The sequence below is a fragment of the Musa acuminata genome, chromosome BXJ2-6 (assembly GCF_036884655.1).
Source record: "Musa acuminata AAA Group cultivar baxijiao chromosome BXJ2-6, Cavendish_Baxijiao_AAA, whole genome shotgun sequence".
Taxonomy (NCBI): Eukaryota; Viridiplantae; Streptophyta; class Magnoliopsida; order Zingiberales; family Musaceae; genus Musa; species Musa acuminata.
The window spans coordinates 36,475,001-36,493,716 of NC_088343.1; the positions used below are offsets into that span (position 1 = coordinate 36,475,001).

At 33.9% G+C, this 18,716-nt stretch overlaps 1 protein-coding gene across 2 annotated transcripts in view; it reads left to right on the plus strand.

Moving 5' to 3' along the window:
* Positions 1-7,134: 7,134 nt before the first annotated feature.
* Positions 7,135-18,716, plus strand: part of LOC103989027 (xanthine dehydrogenase) — a 32,146-nt gene continuing 20,564 nt past the window's right edge. The window contains exons 1-4 of one of the 2 annotated variants that reach the window (XM_009407760.3): positions 7,135-7,456; positions 10,124-10,223; positions 10,562-10,670; positions 15,868-17,364. In XM_009407760.3, the coding sequence (XP_009406035.2) occupies positions 7,321-7,456; positions 10,124-10,223; positions 10,562-10,670; positions 15,868-17,364 (1,842 nt within the window). In that variant the 5' untranslated portion in view covers positions 7,135-7,320. The remainder of the gene's footprint in view (positions 7,457-10,123; positions 10,224-10,561; positions 10,671-15,867; positions 17,365-18,716) is intronic. The other variant, XM_065113806.1, reaches the window with a different exon arrangement.

Genomic DNA, 18,716 nt, shown 5'->3' on the forward strand with positions numbered 1-18,716 from the left:
GGCATGGTTCTCGTATATTAGTGAGATAAGATGAAGTTTAAACTTAAACAAAAATATATATATCCCTATTTTAGGAACCAACTCTTGAAGTAATTAAGCATCATACGCCTAGTCTCCACAGATTACATAACTCATTTTGATGAACTCGTGATCTGGTGTAATATTTATAAAGAATCCACTTTTATGATAGCTAAATTTTTCACCGACCTTGGATAAGACATTCAATATGAAATGTCCCACTTTAACCTAGACTTCTTAGAGCTTATCTTCCAAAGATCTCTTGAAGCTGAATAATACCTTAGGAATATAACCTGAAGATCCTTAAACTCACTTGCATGTACTTGCACAAATACTTTCACATAGCCTAGTATCATCCCACATAAGTAAGATAACAAGGGTAAGGTTGTTATTATTGATAATACTCGAGATAGACTATAGTGTTTCAAATGTCATAAGTATGGTCACTATGACTAAGAGTATTCATATAGAACCTGACACCTAGATGAGAATGGACTCATAGATAATTATGCAGAGCAAGATTATGATGACTAAAGGAATAATTTTGCTAAGCATGATTCTACTGAATGACACACAAGTGATAACGAGGGATCACATGATGCCACCCAATACACTATTCTAGTTGTGCGTTGTCTTGGTTTTACCCAAGACTTTTGAAGATTGGCATTACACTAGCATCTTTCACACATACGCTAAGTGTAATGATCATAATTATAAGATTATCATAGATGGGGGAAGTAGCTGTAATGTAATATCCTAAACAACCATAATCAAATTTGGCCTCAAACTTGAACCACATCAACAACCTTACAATATAATTTGGGTAGCAAAACCAACATACCTTTTATCGAGAGATGTTTACTTCTAATTAATTTAGCTATATATAAGGATCAAATTTGGTGTGATGTGATTTCCATGGATATATTTCCTATATATTACTTATTTGGTAGGAGTTGGTTACACAACATGAATGTCAGTTATTATGGCAAAGTCAAGACCTACTACTTTGAGTACAATGGGAAGAAGATCAAGTTGGTCCCCTCGCCTTCTAAGGAGATTAGGCTAGTACCTCTAAGAGGATATTTTTAACACTTACACATATATTCAAGTCTTTGTACATTTTGAGATTTAACACTTTTCTTATCGAGTTAAAAGTTTCAAGAATTGCTTTTGCCTTAGTAGCTAGAGAGGCTCCCCTTTAATCTCAAACCAAGCTACTCCTTGATATCTAAGAAATTTTAGAGAATTTTTCTAAGCACAATGGGAAAATAATCAAGTTGGTCCCCTTGCCTCCTAAGAAAATTAGAGCTAGTACCTCTAAGAGGGTAGTTTCAACACTTGCGCCTGCATTCAAGTCTTTGCACATTTTAAGGTCTAACTATTTTCTTATCGAGCTCAAAAACTCAAGAATTGCTTTTGCCTTAGTAGCTAGAGAGACTTCCCTTTAATCTTAGACTAAGCTACTCCTTAATATGTAATAAATTTTTTAAAAATTTTCTAACATATCCTCTAGAAAACTCCATGACGAGTTACATTTAATGTGTGACATTCAACATATCATTGATTTAGTTGAATCTCGTTAAGCATTTATAGCTCAAGAGGCAAGTTATTGAATTACTTCATATAAGGTTTATACAAGAAAGTCTTAGTTCTTGTATAGTACCTACCCTTCTCACCCCGAAGAAGGATGGTAGTTAACGTATATATTGACTATAGAGTCATTAACAAAATCACTATCAATTACCAATTCCCCATCCCTAGGTTGGATGATATGTTAGACTTTTTGACTTATTCTAAATAAGTTTATCAAGATTGATCTTAGGAGTCGCTACCACCAAATTAGAATTCGATTAAGTGACAAGTGAAAAACTACCTTCAAGACTAAGAGTGGCTAGTTATATCATTCGACCTTGCCAATGTGTCATCCACATTGATGAGAGTAATGACCTAGGTCTTAGGAAGTTTGACACTTTAGAAGTCTTCGAAAGGAAAAAACTTTACTTGAATCTCAAGAAATATTTAATTTTTATTGATAATATTATCTTTCTTGGATTTATAGTATTTGTTGAAGGACTTAGGATAGATCAAGAAAAGGTGAAAATCATTTGAGACTAATTTAAACCTACCAACCGAATTGAAAATCACTGGAGAAGAAAAAGCGTGAGAAAAAGGGAAAGGTTTTAAAACCTAAATAAGGTGCTTGTAAGTATTTTAAAATCTTAATTAGATTCAAACTGCTTCAAAGAATTCTAGTTAGATTCAAGCTATATGAAAGATTAGGATTGTAAATAGGAATTTAAATAGGAAGATGAGTCATTAATGAATTAGGATTTATTACAATGTTGGACTTCAATGTTTCGGCGAGAGAGTGGCATAGAAAAAAAATATTTTGAGCGATCCTAAGTCTACTCTAGTGGATTTAGAAAGGATTGAGTGAAGAAATCTTTAGAATGTATGTGAGAAGATATATAAGTGATTCAAGACTTAAATTTGGATTGACTCGAGAGAGATATTTATTATATATATTTTTTATAAAATAAAAATTTTAGTTTTATACCAAGATGCAAGTAAAGAGTGCATCGACTCTCTAATTTCTTTTTGGATGTTGATTTATGGATTTTTTTTGTCTGAAGTCTTCTATCGCTCCAATAAGTTTAACATAGGAGCCAAATTTTACTTAAGTTTGAGGAAAAAAAAATTTCTTAGATGGGATAAGAGTAGAAGTTATCATAATTAAAAACAAATATGGAGAAATAATGTGAGTCGATTACTATTGATAATGTAAGGAATAATAGAAGAAGACCTAATAATTATTTGAGTACCATTTTATTTATTTAGATATATTTTCTGATGTAGGAGAAGAGTAGGGAAACTTGATGATGTTAAAGATCCCTGACCGTAACATATTAAATATCTTATCAGTAGACAATTAGAACTTGGTATATGCTTCGACCTTGTTGTCAGAATTTTGTAGCTTTATGATTGAGGACATGACTTGTTTGATGATTGATTATGAAAGATAATAATACAGTGTTTCCCATTATATATATTTATATTATCACGAATAAAAAAGATGGAGCTACCTGCTCCATCTACCTAATAATTCTTGCTACCAACTAAGGACGGACTGACACAGCATGTGTTGGACCTCGAAGAACACACAGTCTTCATCAGAATAGCGCCGTGTTTATCCAGCAAGCGTTGGGTGGGCCGACGTCTCGAATGACGTCTTAAACCAAGATGTTGGTCAACAGTTGGGTGGCAATCAGCGTCAGCCGTATCTTCAATAATATTCCTGTTTTTGACCATCTTGTGGTCGGCGGTCGATCGCTTCTCCAGTCCGATGACAAGGCCACCCCACAAGAAGACAACGGGCTCGTCTGCCGAACAAACCCAATCAGGGTCGGAAGCCCTTGCATTGGTCGAAATCCACATGGCTCACCGCTCGCGATGGAAAAGGTGAAGAACGTCAAACACCGGGGAGATTGCGACTCGCAAGAACGTACAACTGTGGGCCCCACGCTTCAGCCAATGTCATTTGAAAGGTCGCGAGTAGCCGACACGGGATCCGCCACGAGTTAAAACACAGAAGCGCTTCATCGGATCGTATCACGAATCTCAATTATTTTTCACAGTTAAATCATTATTTTTTTACCCAAACCAATGACTTTTGGATCGTCGATTCCGTAAGATTTTACTAATCGACTGTCGATTTAATATTTTAATTCAGTTAAGAGGACCTGCAATGTAACAAAAGTTATTGTCATAGTATGGGTGTTGATCTCGATGAAGAAGTAACAAAAAATTTTTTTTGTCTATCTTCCTCTGTGTCCACTCTTTTCTTCTATTTTTTTATCTTTTCCTTTCTTTTTGAACGAAGAATACAAAAAAAATCATATAAATATATTGATATCTTTTAAAAGAACAAATGTTTCAATTCCCGAAATATTTTCAATTCTTGTTGATATCGATAGACAGACATTAGGTGAAAATCATTTGTCAAATAACTTAAGTTTTAAAATTAAAGATAATGATGATAATATCTTTAAAAATAAATTAATTTAAAAAAAATACAAGAAGACGTTAAAGGTGACAAACTCACTCTAATATTTATGATATATTAGATAACTATTATTCAGCGAGTTATTTTAAATGAGGATATGTATGATAATGTGAAACTTATACTCGTTGATTTTTTTATTAGACCAATCCTTATGTGTGATGCATTGTTTCTTTTATATTTTGGGCATAAACAGTGCATCACATATTAGAAAATATTTTTTCTGATCCAAATTTTTACTAGGTATTTTAGACTAATTTAGAAACTCAAATGCCAAAAAAATATAGTATAAATCCATAATATTTTTATGGAAATAGAAAAAATGTTGGCTAAAAAAAATAGCACATAATTCATAAGTTGAATAACTCATAAAAATATAAAAAAAATCTCTAATACAGAAAACCAATGGCAAATATCCATTGAGTCCAATTCAAACCTTTTCTAAGATTTTAAGGTCATTTAGACTAGTTATTTTCTACCATGCAGTATTTTTAAATTTTGGACAAAAACAAGACATCGTATATTAGGGAATATTTTCTTTGATACAAATTTTTACCAAGCATTTTGGATCAATTTAGAGGTTCAAATATAAAAAAAATATTACATGGATCCATGATATTTATGTAGAAATGAGAAAAAGTTGACCAAAAATTAAAAAAAAATGACACTTAGTTCATAAGCTGAATAATTCATAAAAATATTTAAAAAAAATTTAAAATGAAATATTAGTGACATATGTTCATCTAAGTCCAATTCAAGTTTTTCCTAAAATTTGTAGGTCATTTGGACTAGTTCTTCAATGCGAAGCATTGTTTTTTAATTTTAAGCAAAAAATAATATTTCACATATTAGGAAATATTTTCTTTGCCCTAAATTCTTATTAAGTGTTTTGTACTAATTTAGAAGATCAAATTTCAAAAAATATTGCATGGATCCATGATATTTCTATGAAAAAAAAAAAGTTAGCCAAAAATAAACAATGACACAAAGTTATAATTCATAAAAACATCAAAAACTTTATAAAATAGAAAACCAATTATATGTGTCTAAATCCAATTCATATATTTTCCTAAAAATTTTAAATCATTTGAAATTATCCTTAAATTATTTTTGGATTTTGGGCAAAAATAGTGTATCACATATTAGAAAATATTTTCCCTAGCCCAAGTTTTTATCAAGTATTTTGAACAAATTTAGGAGCTTAAATATCAAAAAATATTGCATGGAATCATGATATTTCTGTAGAAATATGAAAACGCCGGATAAAAATAAAAAATAACACAAAGTTTCACAAGCTTAATAATTCATAAAAATATAAAAAAAATTTCTAAAATAAAAAAACTAGTGATATATGTCCATCTAAGTATAATTCAAATCTATTCCAAAATTTTTGGATCATTTGAACTAGTCCTTCAATGCGATTCACTATTTTTGAATTTTGGGCAAAAATAATGTGTCGCGTATTAAGAAATATTTTCTTTAGCCTAATTTTTTACTAGGTGTTTTGGACCAATTTAGAAGCTTAAATGTCAAAAAATATTATAGGGATCCTTGATATTTCTGTGAAAATATGAAAAAGTTGGCTAAAAATAAAAAATGACACATAGTTCACAATTTGAATAATTTATAAAAATATTAAAAAATTCTTGAATATGTTCATTGCTTATACAATTCTGTTTATACAATAAGGATACACTTCACATAAAGACTCTTTACATGGCCAAAACTTTAAACATCTATATAATTTTAAAATATCAAAATTTTGGAGAATCGTATTCTTCACAAAATTGAAACTGTACATTGACTAGATACATACAACTATGGAAACTAAGAAGTGAATTATCCACCTTATATATATATATTGTTGATCTATTTAAAGCTAAAATGTAAAAAAAAAAAAATGCATGGATACATTATAATTTTTAACAATAAAAAAATAAAAAAAAGACATAAATGCTAAAAAATACACAGAATTTTTAAAATAAAAAACCCATGACATATATTCATAAGTGTCATATTCAAAGTTTTTCTAAAAATTTAAGATCATTTTGAATAATACATCTATGCGATGCATTATTTTTTATTTTTCCTCAATAATGGTGCATCACCTATTAGGAAAATTTTATTTTCTTTAGACCAAAATTTTTTACATATATTGTGAACCCCTTTAGAAGCTTAAATGTGAAACACAATTATATATATGATTATAATTTATAAAAAATAAAAGAAATAAAGGAAAAATAGCACATTGTTCTAAACAAATATTTTATTTTCTTAAACAATGCTCAAAATATATATTGGTAGTAGGAAAAAAAAGTTTTCAGAACACTGTTTAGAATAGTAAACATCAATGCAACCCTAGAACCCTAGCTAAATGATAAACTAAAAATTTGGATTTCCCAGCAACTATTTTTATAAAAATGGATATATACCTTATAAAAATTATTGAAGCTCCATCGCAAATAATGTTAGTTGATGTTATATTTTTAGAACCTTAAAAGCAGAAAATGCTCAAACCCTAGAATTCTCCTTGCGACAGCGATAGAATTGAAGCTCAAACGACTTAGTGTTGCTAGCAATGAAACTCAATACTTGTAAATGTGGTAGAACTCAGCCCTAAATACAATGACACACGAGGTCAATGATGCTAAGAGGTTGTGAAGTATATTGTGGTAATAATAATAATATAACAGGGAGTGACGAAAGATGAAAGAATATATAACACAAGTTATATCAGTGGGTAAATGCATGATAAAAAAATTGATTTAAGTTAAATCGATTTTTTTATCTAATTTAATCCTACGTGAATTCAAATAGTTTTTCAATGTAAATATTATTTATTTAAAAAATAAGAGCATTGTCTGGATAATTTTTAAAGTTAAAACGTTCTAAGAAAAAAGAAAAACTAAAATTAGAAATTTATTTTCGAAAATTCGTCTTAGATTCAATATATCAATATAAAGTCTAATGGAAATGCGGCATTGGTGTCTGAGCATAGGCACGCGAGGCGCACTTCCTAGAAGTGTGCAGACCCAACTTATGGATCCAACTGACCGTTCGCGTCTATCCGGTATATCGTGGGATAAGTTACTTGGAGTCCATCCGAAATCGATCGATTTGGTGCGGCGACTCCCGCGAGGGCTGTGGAGGCCGCATAGGACGCTTCGTGATCTTGTTTGGAGATCGGTGTTGGCCTCCAAGGATCGGGCTTTTGAGGGCGACCCGGGATCTTGAATTGGAGCATGGGTTCGCTTACCAAGGCGCAGGACGTGGTGGCGGAGGAAGAGTGGTCAAGGGAGGTCGTCGTCTACGTGAACGGCGTTCGCAGGGTGTTGCCCGATGGTTTGGCGCACCTCACCGTCCTTCAATACCTGAGAGGTGTGTAATTTGTTGGTTGTTCTAGTTTTGTACTTTCAAGAGCATGCGAGCCCAACGTTTGCTATTCTTTTAACTAAAAGTGCGTTTTTTTTTTTTTTTTCGTCTTCGATGTTTTTTATTTTATTTAGTTTTGGTAGTACCGAATTAATTGGAGTCAAATTGATCTTTATATGGTAAACATATTTTGTTTTTGTTCTTTTTCGTTTTCAATGTTTTTATTTTATTTTGGTTTTACCCATTTTTGTCGAACAAAATTGAGGTTTGTTTGGTGAACATATTTTTGTTTTTAGTTCTGGTTCTGCAGTTTGGTCTCTGTTATTGCATAATACAGCTGAAGTGTTCAAGGTTTGCTTTCTTTTAATCTAAATTTTTTTCCTTTTTGTTTTTTGATTGGTTGTGACGTATTCTATATTGGATTATTTTCTTAATTTTGGTAATACTGATTGAATTTTGGTAGACTATTTTGGTAAATAGTTTTGGTTGTTATTTGGAAACGTTGTCTATGAAATCTTATTTTTGGATTGTGAGGTTTGAATGCATGGAAATTTGAAATTTTGTTTTCTGGCAGCCATCTTGGATTGACCTACAGGGACTTGGATTGAATTCCCTGTTCTTTTCTTCATTGTTTCTTCTATAGTTTTTGTGTAACCACGTCAGCATCATAGGAAGACTCTCCTGTAGAGGAAGAAGGAAGGAAGTGATTTAAGGAGGCAGTAGGTAAAAGGAAGTTGAAGGAGACAGAGAGGTTTTGTGGGCCAAGATATGTAAATGCATAACAGTGACGTAGTCCATAACTTCAAAGTTTTAAACAGATAGCCAGATTATCTCCCTAACAAAAATGATCCCAGAGAAAATTAAATTTTGATCTTGAATTTAATTTAAAATTGCCAGTAGATATCTATAATCCTGATGGGAACCATCCATTGCATATGCAACTTCCGACACTTGGTCGAGGTCAATCTTCTGATAGCTTATTTGAACGAGTATAAACAGTTGAAATTCTTTATCTTCAGCTTTAGAGCATCTGCCACTGCCAACCCAGAAAGCTAAATACATGAGAATGTTCTTATGAAAAAAGGTATAAAGATTGTACCTACATTTCAACCACATTAGGCACTGAGTTTAGCTCTATGTTAAAAGATACTGATAACATACTTATGTTATCTAGATAACCAAGGAAGAATTGCCACATCCAATCATTTTGCTGGTTATTTGACCTTTATACAAATTTTGGTCTTGGAAAATTATTCAATGAAGATGTCAGAATTATGAAAAGCTAAATGAACTCACACAAAATAATCACTGAATCAGCATCATGTTTAGTGTTAAATTTAGAGATTCATCAACAATAATTGGTTCAAGTTTTTAAATCACGAGTCAGTGTTGGTTTGGACACCGGTATACCAGGCAGTATAACAAATTGTACTACCCGAGTCAGTGTTGATTTGGTGCTCCATGCCATTCATATTCCACTTGGCTCCAGCATGGATACATACTGTTGGAGGTACTGGCATTTCATGCTGTGTGACACATGATACATGGAACATATCTGTAGCTCATGCTGATAGCACATTATTGTGCATACCATGATATTCATGTTGTAAGTTCATTGTTTGTATTAGTGACATTCTGTAGATTTGATTTTTACCTGCCACAATGTGACAATCAAGAAATGTCCAGGCTATATCCACAGAAGGAAGCCGTCTTGTTTTATTGTTCGACAGGTTCTGTATGTAATTTATTTAATATGTATTCTTAGTTCTTACTATCAGCATCCTTTAATCCGAGTTCAGTCCTTTGGCTAGTAACTTTGTATTTTAAATAGGAATATGTTCCTTTACTCAGCCTTGTTGATTTATGAACATGTCCAGCAGGTTCTGTATGCAATTTATTTAATATGTATTCTTTGTTCTTACTATCAGTATCCTTTAATCTGAGCTCAGCCCTTTGGCTATTAACTTTGTATTTTAAATAGGAATATGTTCCTTTACTCAGCCTTGTTGATTTATAAACATGTCTTGGACATAGTTGCTGTAGGTTATATGGGTGTTGCAGGAACAATCGTGAGATTTGCTCCTGAAAACTAGCTATGTTATGTTGCATATTTTATTGTACTTCTGTTTGCATGAACTAATAGGTAACCCCACTAATATAATTGTAAAACATCATAAGTTGCAAGTACTGCAATATAAGAAATGTACAAAAAAGTAGAAGTATCTGTGAAGTTAATGAGAACACAGGTAGAAACTTGATAAAACACAATAGAAGGCATTGTAGAATTCAATAAGGCATCTAAAATTCTGAATGGCTGGATTCAAAATGGAAAGTTGATGATGAAATTGATAAAGGTTAGTGCACTGTTCAAGATATGAGTGGGCACTAATTGAATGGGAAGATAGATTGCTATTTTGAACTTCAAATCAACTTTTATATCCTTAAACTTGTGTCTCTGTAATATGATCCTGTTCTGGTGGTTTTTGGCACACACAGTTTATTTTTTTTTATGATCTCATTTCACTGCAGGCTTATTTTTCTTTGAAGATTACCTTTACTTTTTTAACAATTTCTTGGATGATTGACTGTTGTTTTTGTGGAGATTTTGATGTTGTTGCAAAACAAATAAAATGATTGAACAAAGGTGTAAATTGGATTTTCTACTGGGTATAGATGTAGGCCTGACTGGAGCTAAGCTTGGCTGTGGCGAAGGTGGCTGTGGAGCTTGTACAGTGATGATTTCTTATTTTGACGAACAATCAAAGAGATCAGTGTGAGAATCTTGTCCCGATTATAACTGGTTAAAATCTGTCTTCTAATCAGTTAAATTTTTGTAAAAAATAAAGGATTTTTTATTTTTTATAGATTTTCTTTATGGTTAGGATGCAAAATATCCTTGGTTATAGAATCAGTTTCTTCTGTTGCTGACTTTATGTTTAGCAATCTATTTAAGTGAGAAATTTGGTTTTTCTTCACCCATACATCTATGAGATTTTCTTTGTTGTGCTTTTCATCATTTAACTAAGCTATTGTGTTATTTTTTAAGCAACCTAGAGATATAAGATGTTCTAATTAAAAGTTCAGCTTTGTGATAGTAGAACTCATGTGCAGGCACCATGCGATAAATGCATGCTTGGCTCCATTATATTCTGTCGAAGGAATGCATGTAATAACAGTGGAAGGAATTGGAAATAGTCAACGTGGCTTGCATCCTATCCAGGTATTGTTTTTCTCTTCAATGCATATATTATTTATCCAATGCATGTAAGAACAGTAGATGGACAGAGACCATCAGCGAGCCTTGCACCCTATCAAGGTAGTGTATCTTCATCAATGCATATTTACTTTGCATGATGCATCAAATTAACACAAAACTCGAAAGAGAAAAAAGGAATCCATTTCTTGGGTTATTTTAGCAAGTAGCTGATTAGACAAAATGAAAAAAAGTAGAAAAACATTATCAAGCGTAAGAATTGTCTTCTTTGTATCAGACTTCTCACTGGTGTTTGGTTGGACTATGATTATCAGTGTAGTTCAGTCTGACCTGTATCAAGCAATGCGCCACTGGAAAATGAAAAGAAACAAAAAGAGCGAGAAAAATGGAATGGAGCATACAAGATGCAGATTGTCCTCTTCCTGCACTTGAACTGACACAGACCCAGCCATCTCTGCTCTCTTGATCACTACCTTCATGTGAATAGAACCCCAAAAATGGAAGGCTAGATTTCAGAGTAGATTGACCTTGAAAGGATCTTTCTGGGCTTGACTAATTGAATTTTTTTTTCCCACTACTTTTAGGTCAGAAGTTAAGTGTTTGGGCCTAAATTAAACTTCTTTATGGTTTCAATGAAAGAGTTAAATCTTTGTCAGGCATCAATAGGCAATGTATGGAATACCACCTCATTTCTGGTGGACTATGACCTTATCAAAGTCGGTCTGAAATACACTGCCCAACATGGGGAATATCCTGCAAAACAGGAATTCCTGATTAAGAGTTATTGGTTTCGAATCAACATGAACAGATAGCTATGCTGGATGATACCTTTCATTTTAGATGAGAATTACTCTTAAAACTTGAAGTAACCCTTCATGAAATGTGATTATTCTGTTGGCTATCTTCAACAGAGCATCTTCAAATGTATAACAGCCACATCGATATTATATAATTCTCAGAAAGCAGGTTATGATTTATCTGATACTTGGGGAGTTCAGGTCACAGTTGGTCAGGTATAAGTGCCTAATATGTGCATTATCCTGCAAAGCATGAATTCTTGATTACTTGGTTTCTTAGTAACTTGAACATTTAGCTAGGTTGGATGGTGCCTTACATCTTAGATGAGAAATACTCTTAAAACTTAATGTAGTTAACTGTTTATGAAAATTTTTTATTTCTTTGCTATTTGTAAATGGTACAATAATAAAATCTCAATTATTTGGGATTGGCTACATGCATCTTTTGCCACCACTGAGTTTTGTAAAAAGATAATATCATCTTTAAATTAATAGTATTTAAATTTTTATTTATGATTTCTAATGTCTTTTTAGATCTCCCTCTACCTCTACTCATACCACTAATATTAATTCACATCTTTATACTACAATATCTATAGATCTCCTTAGCATTAATCCAAACCATCTTAAAGGATTTTCCCTCATCTTACCAATAAATTTCATCCTCTATGATAAATCTCATCCTCTATTGGAGTTGCATTTAATTGTTCACAAGTAAAAATATTTTTTTCTATTTTTATATGTAATTTTGTACATCCACCTCAACATTCTTATCTTAGGGACAACTTTTTGTATATATTGTTTCTTAACTATCCAATATCAGAATCATAAAACCTTGGTATGCAATACCGAATGGTACCGCCCGGTACGAGCGGTACGTATCGGTCCGACAATATACCAGTACGCGGACCGTCCGGTACCGGATGGAACGTGCTACAGTGCTACAGTGCTACAGTAAGGAAGAAAATATATAGAACTGTTTGGTACACCCTGGTGTACCACTCGGTACGCCCTGGTGTACCACTCGGTACGCCCTGGTGTACCACTCGGTACGCCCTGGTGTACCACTCGGTACGCCCTAGTGTACCGCTCGGTATGCCGGTACCGTACCGTATCGAGCCAACCTCGAAACACCGATACGGTACGGTATTGCATACCATGCATAAAATATCTTTGATCTAATAATGGTTTTATAAATTTTTTCATAGGTAGAACTTCTATGCCCCAATCTATTTCAACCATATGTTTTTTTTCATAATATTTTGATCTATCTCTCCATTTTGTTGAATATCAAAAATTTTTACTTAATGAAACCTAACAAAAGCAACTCTATTCGACAAAGGCCTAAGCCTCACAAAGTTGGTCCTTGATGGATCTGAAAAGCTAAATTTAAAATTTCCTTATTATAACCTAGAAATTCGATTCATTTATGGCTTAGATACACTTTATTCTCATCTAAATATAATTTATATAACAATAAATTAGGAAAAAAATCTAAAAAATAATTTTTATTTTCTGATCATTTTGTGAATTTTGCTGGTACTGACCTGTATGTACCGGTCCGCCCATGGGCCGATACTACTGGTTGATACAGCACAACGGTCCTTGTTCTAGTTCAACTCTTAGATGTGGAAGATGTTGATGCCCAATTTCAGCAAATGTTTCTGAATATCTTGTCAACTGCAACTGGTTTCCTTCTCTGCTTCGATATGGGATGAAATTGTGGCTTGTTTAATAAACAGCAGCCTGTTGCACACCTACAAAGTATCCAACTCAATTGCTGTTTCCTGGAACAGTACCACAGAGAAGGCTCCAAAAGCATGGTAGCTTAATGCAATTTGGCATAAGGGTGAAATCCTATGACATACCATTATTTTATTGCTTGCAGTTTCAAAGAATCTACTGACTTGACACTATTTAGTAAAGACAATTCCCAGTCAATCATAGTATTGTTCCTCTTTTTATATTCAGAAACAGGCTTTTGTTGGAAGATGAATTGAAATGAACAACAGAATTATAAGGATGATTTATGCAATCCAGAGCATAAAACTTTCACTAGCTGCTAGTGTATAATTCATTTAGTGGGAAGGAACTACATAATCTTCAAGATTGTTGCTGAAGTCTTGGTTACACAAATCACAGAAACAATTCAACTAAAGTCTTCTTTGACTTTTAGTGTGAAATTGGATGCATTCTTTTGGATTGGTTTCGCCTAAAAAATACAAAAGCCTGTAGTTGGGCACCTATCTGAAGGATCTCCAACCCATTTGGCATCAACAGGGGCACACAACTCTAAAGAGGCCATGATGGAAAAACCGACAGCTCAAGAGGGGGATAAAAGGCTATTGAGTGTTGAAACTACTCATTTCTCTTTCTCGATTCATTCAAGTTGTACCACTCCTTGTGGAGTAGATCTGGCATCCAATGAACCACTTTTTAACCAGGGAACAGGAGAATTCCCACTACCGCTGGCAGGCCAGTGGGGCCATGAGCATGGTGGTAATGGGCTTCCCAAAAAGCCGGCTCGAGCCTGCATCAGCATAGAATGAATGGGACAGCCCTAGTGTTGTGATGGCAAAGAGAATGGGTTGCAGGCAGATAAAAGCGGATATGGAGATTTGGATCACCCAATTTTCAGTATTCATTAGAAGTGATCTCATGAAGTCTTCAAGTAAAGCACGAGATAGTTAAGTGCTGCCTAGGGAAAGTTTCCAAGTAGGTCCAGTAGAGCTTTACTTGTCTTCAGTTATTAATAACTGAACTTGCTTAAGAGAAGGCTGAAAGCATTCCCTTTTATTAAACACACATACTCATCTTATCGAACTGGATAAGATTCTACACCACTGAGAGACCCGATCTCATGATGTTGATTGTTTTCTGTTGATGGTCCGAGGGATGTCTCATTTTCTGTTTTCGGTGAAGGATAATGAATTTGACATGGCTGGTGTTGTGGCTAATTATTATGGTTTATTGGTTTTCATTGATGCAAAGTTGATTTTATTCTGCTCTCCTGTAAATGTGTGTACTTGAGTAGTTGGGAAGGGAGTGTCTCCCACTAGTGGTTGGTAGTTTTACTTTGGGGAGTTGTGATGGTTGGAAATGAGTTGAGAATTGTAGATGTTAAGCTCTTACTGGGAAGATAGCCAATAACCCTCAGATTTCCTATGCATCAATAAAAGCCAAAGAGAAATATGTTGTGTAATAGTGGATAATCTTGACAAAGGGAAAATCTTCCCACCCTGAACATATGGTTAGACTAGAATGGCTAGTTTCTCACTCAAAAGGCTTGTCTGTTCATAACTAACCATGTTTGCTAATCCAGTCTACTTGGGTCAAGACTGGCCTTTCTTGGTCTCAATCTTGGGTTAGCTCAAGGTTTTTATCCAGACATGGGCACTTAAAAGTTAAAACCTTGCATTCTAGTTTTTGGCTTGTACCATTACATACTGAACTTGTGATTCTCATGGTGACAAATGGTTTATTGTGATCTTTTACATTTATAATTAGTTGGTTATTCTTATACTCAGTAATAAATATAGGAGTTGAGGTTTTTTTTTTTTTGTATAAGAAAGGAGTTTCATGATGTCTTTATGCTTGAAAATCATAATAATTATTTAAGAATTAAAATCAGTGAATGGTATAAGCTCGTTTTGTGTTCTTTCTTTCAAACAACAGGACAACTTTTTAACTGTTTGTATCTGTCCCTTATCTCAATCACTAGTTTTCTCATTTCGAGCACCAATGTTAAAATGCTTGTCATGTTTGTTTTGTGTTTGTCTCAGATACCAGCACTTGTTAGACCCTTCTTAAATGTCAAGTAGTTTAAATATGTTAGGATTTTTATCACATCCATACACTTGTTAACACAGCCCATACACTACACTGTTGAGAGCCTTGTTCGCTGGGCTATCCTTTTTCCTGCTTTCATGTCAGATGCGAAAATCATTCATGTATGGCTTCTGGCTTCAGTACTTGTCAAAAATTCGTAATATATATTATTTGGAATTTCGATATGCCCTATTGTGTGTGTGTGTTTCAAGTTCTTAAAAGAATGTTTGCTTCTTATATGAACGATTGTTATGTTTCTGTATCTTCTTACATATGATGATTACATATATTTTATACAGTACTAAGTGCATTATTACAGGAACATGAAAATATATTTACATTAGTAGATGTCATGTCATTCTGTATGATGCCCTACTTTTACAAGATTTGTCATGTTAGCCTGTCCCTATTTATCACGTTCATCTCCTCCTAGCTTATCAAAGTCTTTTTAATAACTTTGCAAAACTTGGTTCAGTGTTGCTAGGAACCTGCTCAATTCTATGTTGATCTGTTTGTTTTAATTGATTGTTGGAATCATAAAGACTTATTGCTTCGTTTTATTGATAAATTCTATGCAGGAATCCTTAGCTCAAGCTCATGGTTCACAATGTGGCTTTTGCACTCCTGGATTTGTCATGTCAATGTATGCACTACTAAGATCATCTGGTGAACCACCTACTGAAGAGCAGATTGAAGAAACCCTTGCTGGAAATTTGTGCCGCTGCACGGGTTATAGACCAATTCTTGATGCTTTTCGTGTCTTTGCTAAAACTGATGATTTATTATACGCTAAGACATCTTTGGAAAGCACCTCAGCTGGTGAGTTAATTTGTCCTTCTAGTGGAAAACCATGCTCCTGTGGGAAAGGTACAGCTAACAGGAGGGACAACTCAGTTTGTGTCAAGCAATACAGCCCTGTCTTGTACAACAAAATTGATGGGAGTTTGTACTTTGAGAAGGAACTTATCTTCCCACCAGAGCTTATTTTAAGGAAAAATATGCCTCTGTGTTTGCATGGTTTTGGTGGAGTTAAGTGGTACAGACCTCTTAAACTTCAGCATGTATTAGATTTGAAGTCACGTTATCCAGATGCCAAACTTGTAGTTGGTAATACTGAAGTAGGTATCGAGACAAAATTCAAAAATTCCCAGTATCAAGTTTTAATATCTGTCACACATGTGCCAGAGCTTAACATATTAAGCATGAATGAAAATGGACTTGAGATCGGTGCTTCTGTTAGGCTAACTCTACTTCAGCAATTTCTTAGAAAGGTTATAATGCAACATCCTGTTGAAGAAACCTCATCATGCAAGGCCATTCTGAGGCAGCTGAAATGGTTCGCTGGAAATCAGATAAAGAATGTTGCTTCTGTCGGTGGAAATATCTGCACTGCTAGTCCAATATCAGACTTGAATCCACTTTGGATGGCTGCAGGAGCAATTATGCGGATCATGAACTGCAAAGGAAATGTTAGGACCGTACCTGCAAAAGAGTTTTTTCTTGGTTACCGCAAAGTTGATCTTGCAAATGATGAAGTTTTACTCTCAGTTTTTCTACCATGGACTAGAAGTTTGGAATTTGTCAAAGAGTTTAAGCAAGCACACCGAAGGGAGGATGATATTGCACTTGTTAATGCTGGCATGCGTGTGCTTCTTAAACAAGATTGTGGAATCTGGGAAGTTTCTGATGTTTCCATTATTTATGGAGGGGTTGCCCCAGTTTCCTTAATTGCATCAAAAACTCAGAGTTTTCTCAGAAAAAAGAAATGGGACAATAACTTGTTGCAGGGTGCACTGAAAATTTTGCAAGAGGATATTGTACTTACAGAAGATGCACCAGGTGGAATGATTGAATTCCGCAAATCCCTAATTTTAAGTTTTTTCTTCAAATTTTTTTCATGGGTTACAAATGAGATGTATGAGAAAGGATCTTTCAGTGAAGGCTTGCATGGAAAACATCTATCAGCCATACAGGCTTATTCGAGACCACAAACTAGTGGAATTCAGAGCTATGACCTGACAAGACATGAGACAGCTGTGGGACAACCTGCAATTCATCTTTCATCAAAACTACAGGTAATAATATAGTTATTTTGTCACGTCTCTTGTCTAACCTTCATTTTTCTTGAAGACAATGTATAGTGAATGCATGTGAGTCCTTACACTGAGTTTTATTATCTAGTCATTTTGTTGATACGGGTCTTTATCATGCAATGTCATCTCATCTATTAGTGTATTGTTTAATTTTTATGGTACACTTTGTTTGTGATTAAAATTATGTAGTTGAGTAGCACAAGGCTTTACACTTCCTTGGAAAGTTGGTATGTTGATAGACTCAATTTTTGGAAGTAATCCCTTATTTCCAGAAGTAATCCTTAATTAAAGAAGTAATGCCAGCTTAGATGGATTGTCATGTAGCTGTAACTGAATGATAGAGATTTAAGTCTGGTAGTCTAGTACCATAAAGTCTTTAAGAAAAAGCAAATACCACCGATTAGGAAAGCATTCTGAAGATTTTGTGGTTGCATCTTAAAGCTCTTCATGATGACGGAGTAGAAATTGTACCTAAGTTGAACAGAAATTGGATTTTGTTTGTTTTCAGATTTGGCAATTGAACTGAAATCCATTGATAAAAATTGTAGAATTTCTGAAATTTAGTGGATTGATGAATTTAAGGGAAGCTCAAAGTATTTCTGGTTGTTTGAGAGACATGAGAAATTTTATCTATAGGATGCTAAATTCTGAATGTCTGAAACCATGCAGAAAATCCATACTGAACTCTTAGCAGAATGATTGTTGACTGTATCTCTGTGCACGGGAACAAGCCTTTCCATTTTTATACTTGGTCTCCTTCAACAAGAAATAAAATTGATATATGCCCTTATTGGTGTGAATATGTCATAGGGGACGAAAAGTCGGTGTGATTATATGCCTCCATTTGTGTATCCCGTGTTTGTTTTCCATTTCATTCCATTGCGTTACTTATATCCTCTGAAATAATCTCATTGCACAAAGTGATCAAAGTTTGAAGCTTCTAATCATCTCTTTGGTAGGTGCTGTAAGTTGTGTTGCATCAACTTGTGATATGGCGGTGACCCTGGATTTTTCTTTTCTTGTCATGACTTCTCAGCAACCCCAGCCAACAATTCTTGATATTACAAATTACTAAATGCTTTGCAGTAGTTTGATACTTTGATCTAGAAAGGGGATGAGTATAATCTGAATTATTTCATGGAGTATTTTTTTAGGTTTAGTATTTCCTCGTTTTTGTGAAGTTTCTCACATAGACTATGATCATTAACCAAACTAGGACAAAGAATGTGTGGCAGAGACCAAGCCCTTTCTATTATTGTCTTTTTGGTGCAATAATACTATCCTTGAAGCCTCTCATTGATGTTGATGGAATGAAATGGACCATTTTAGCTAAA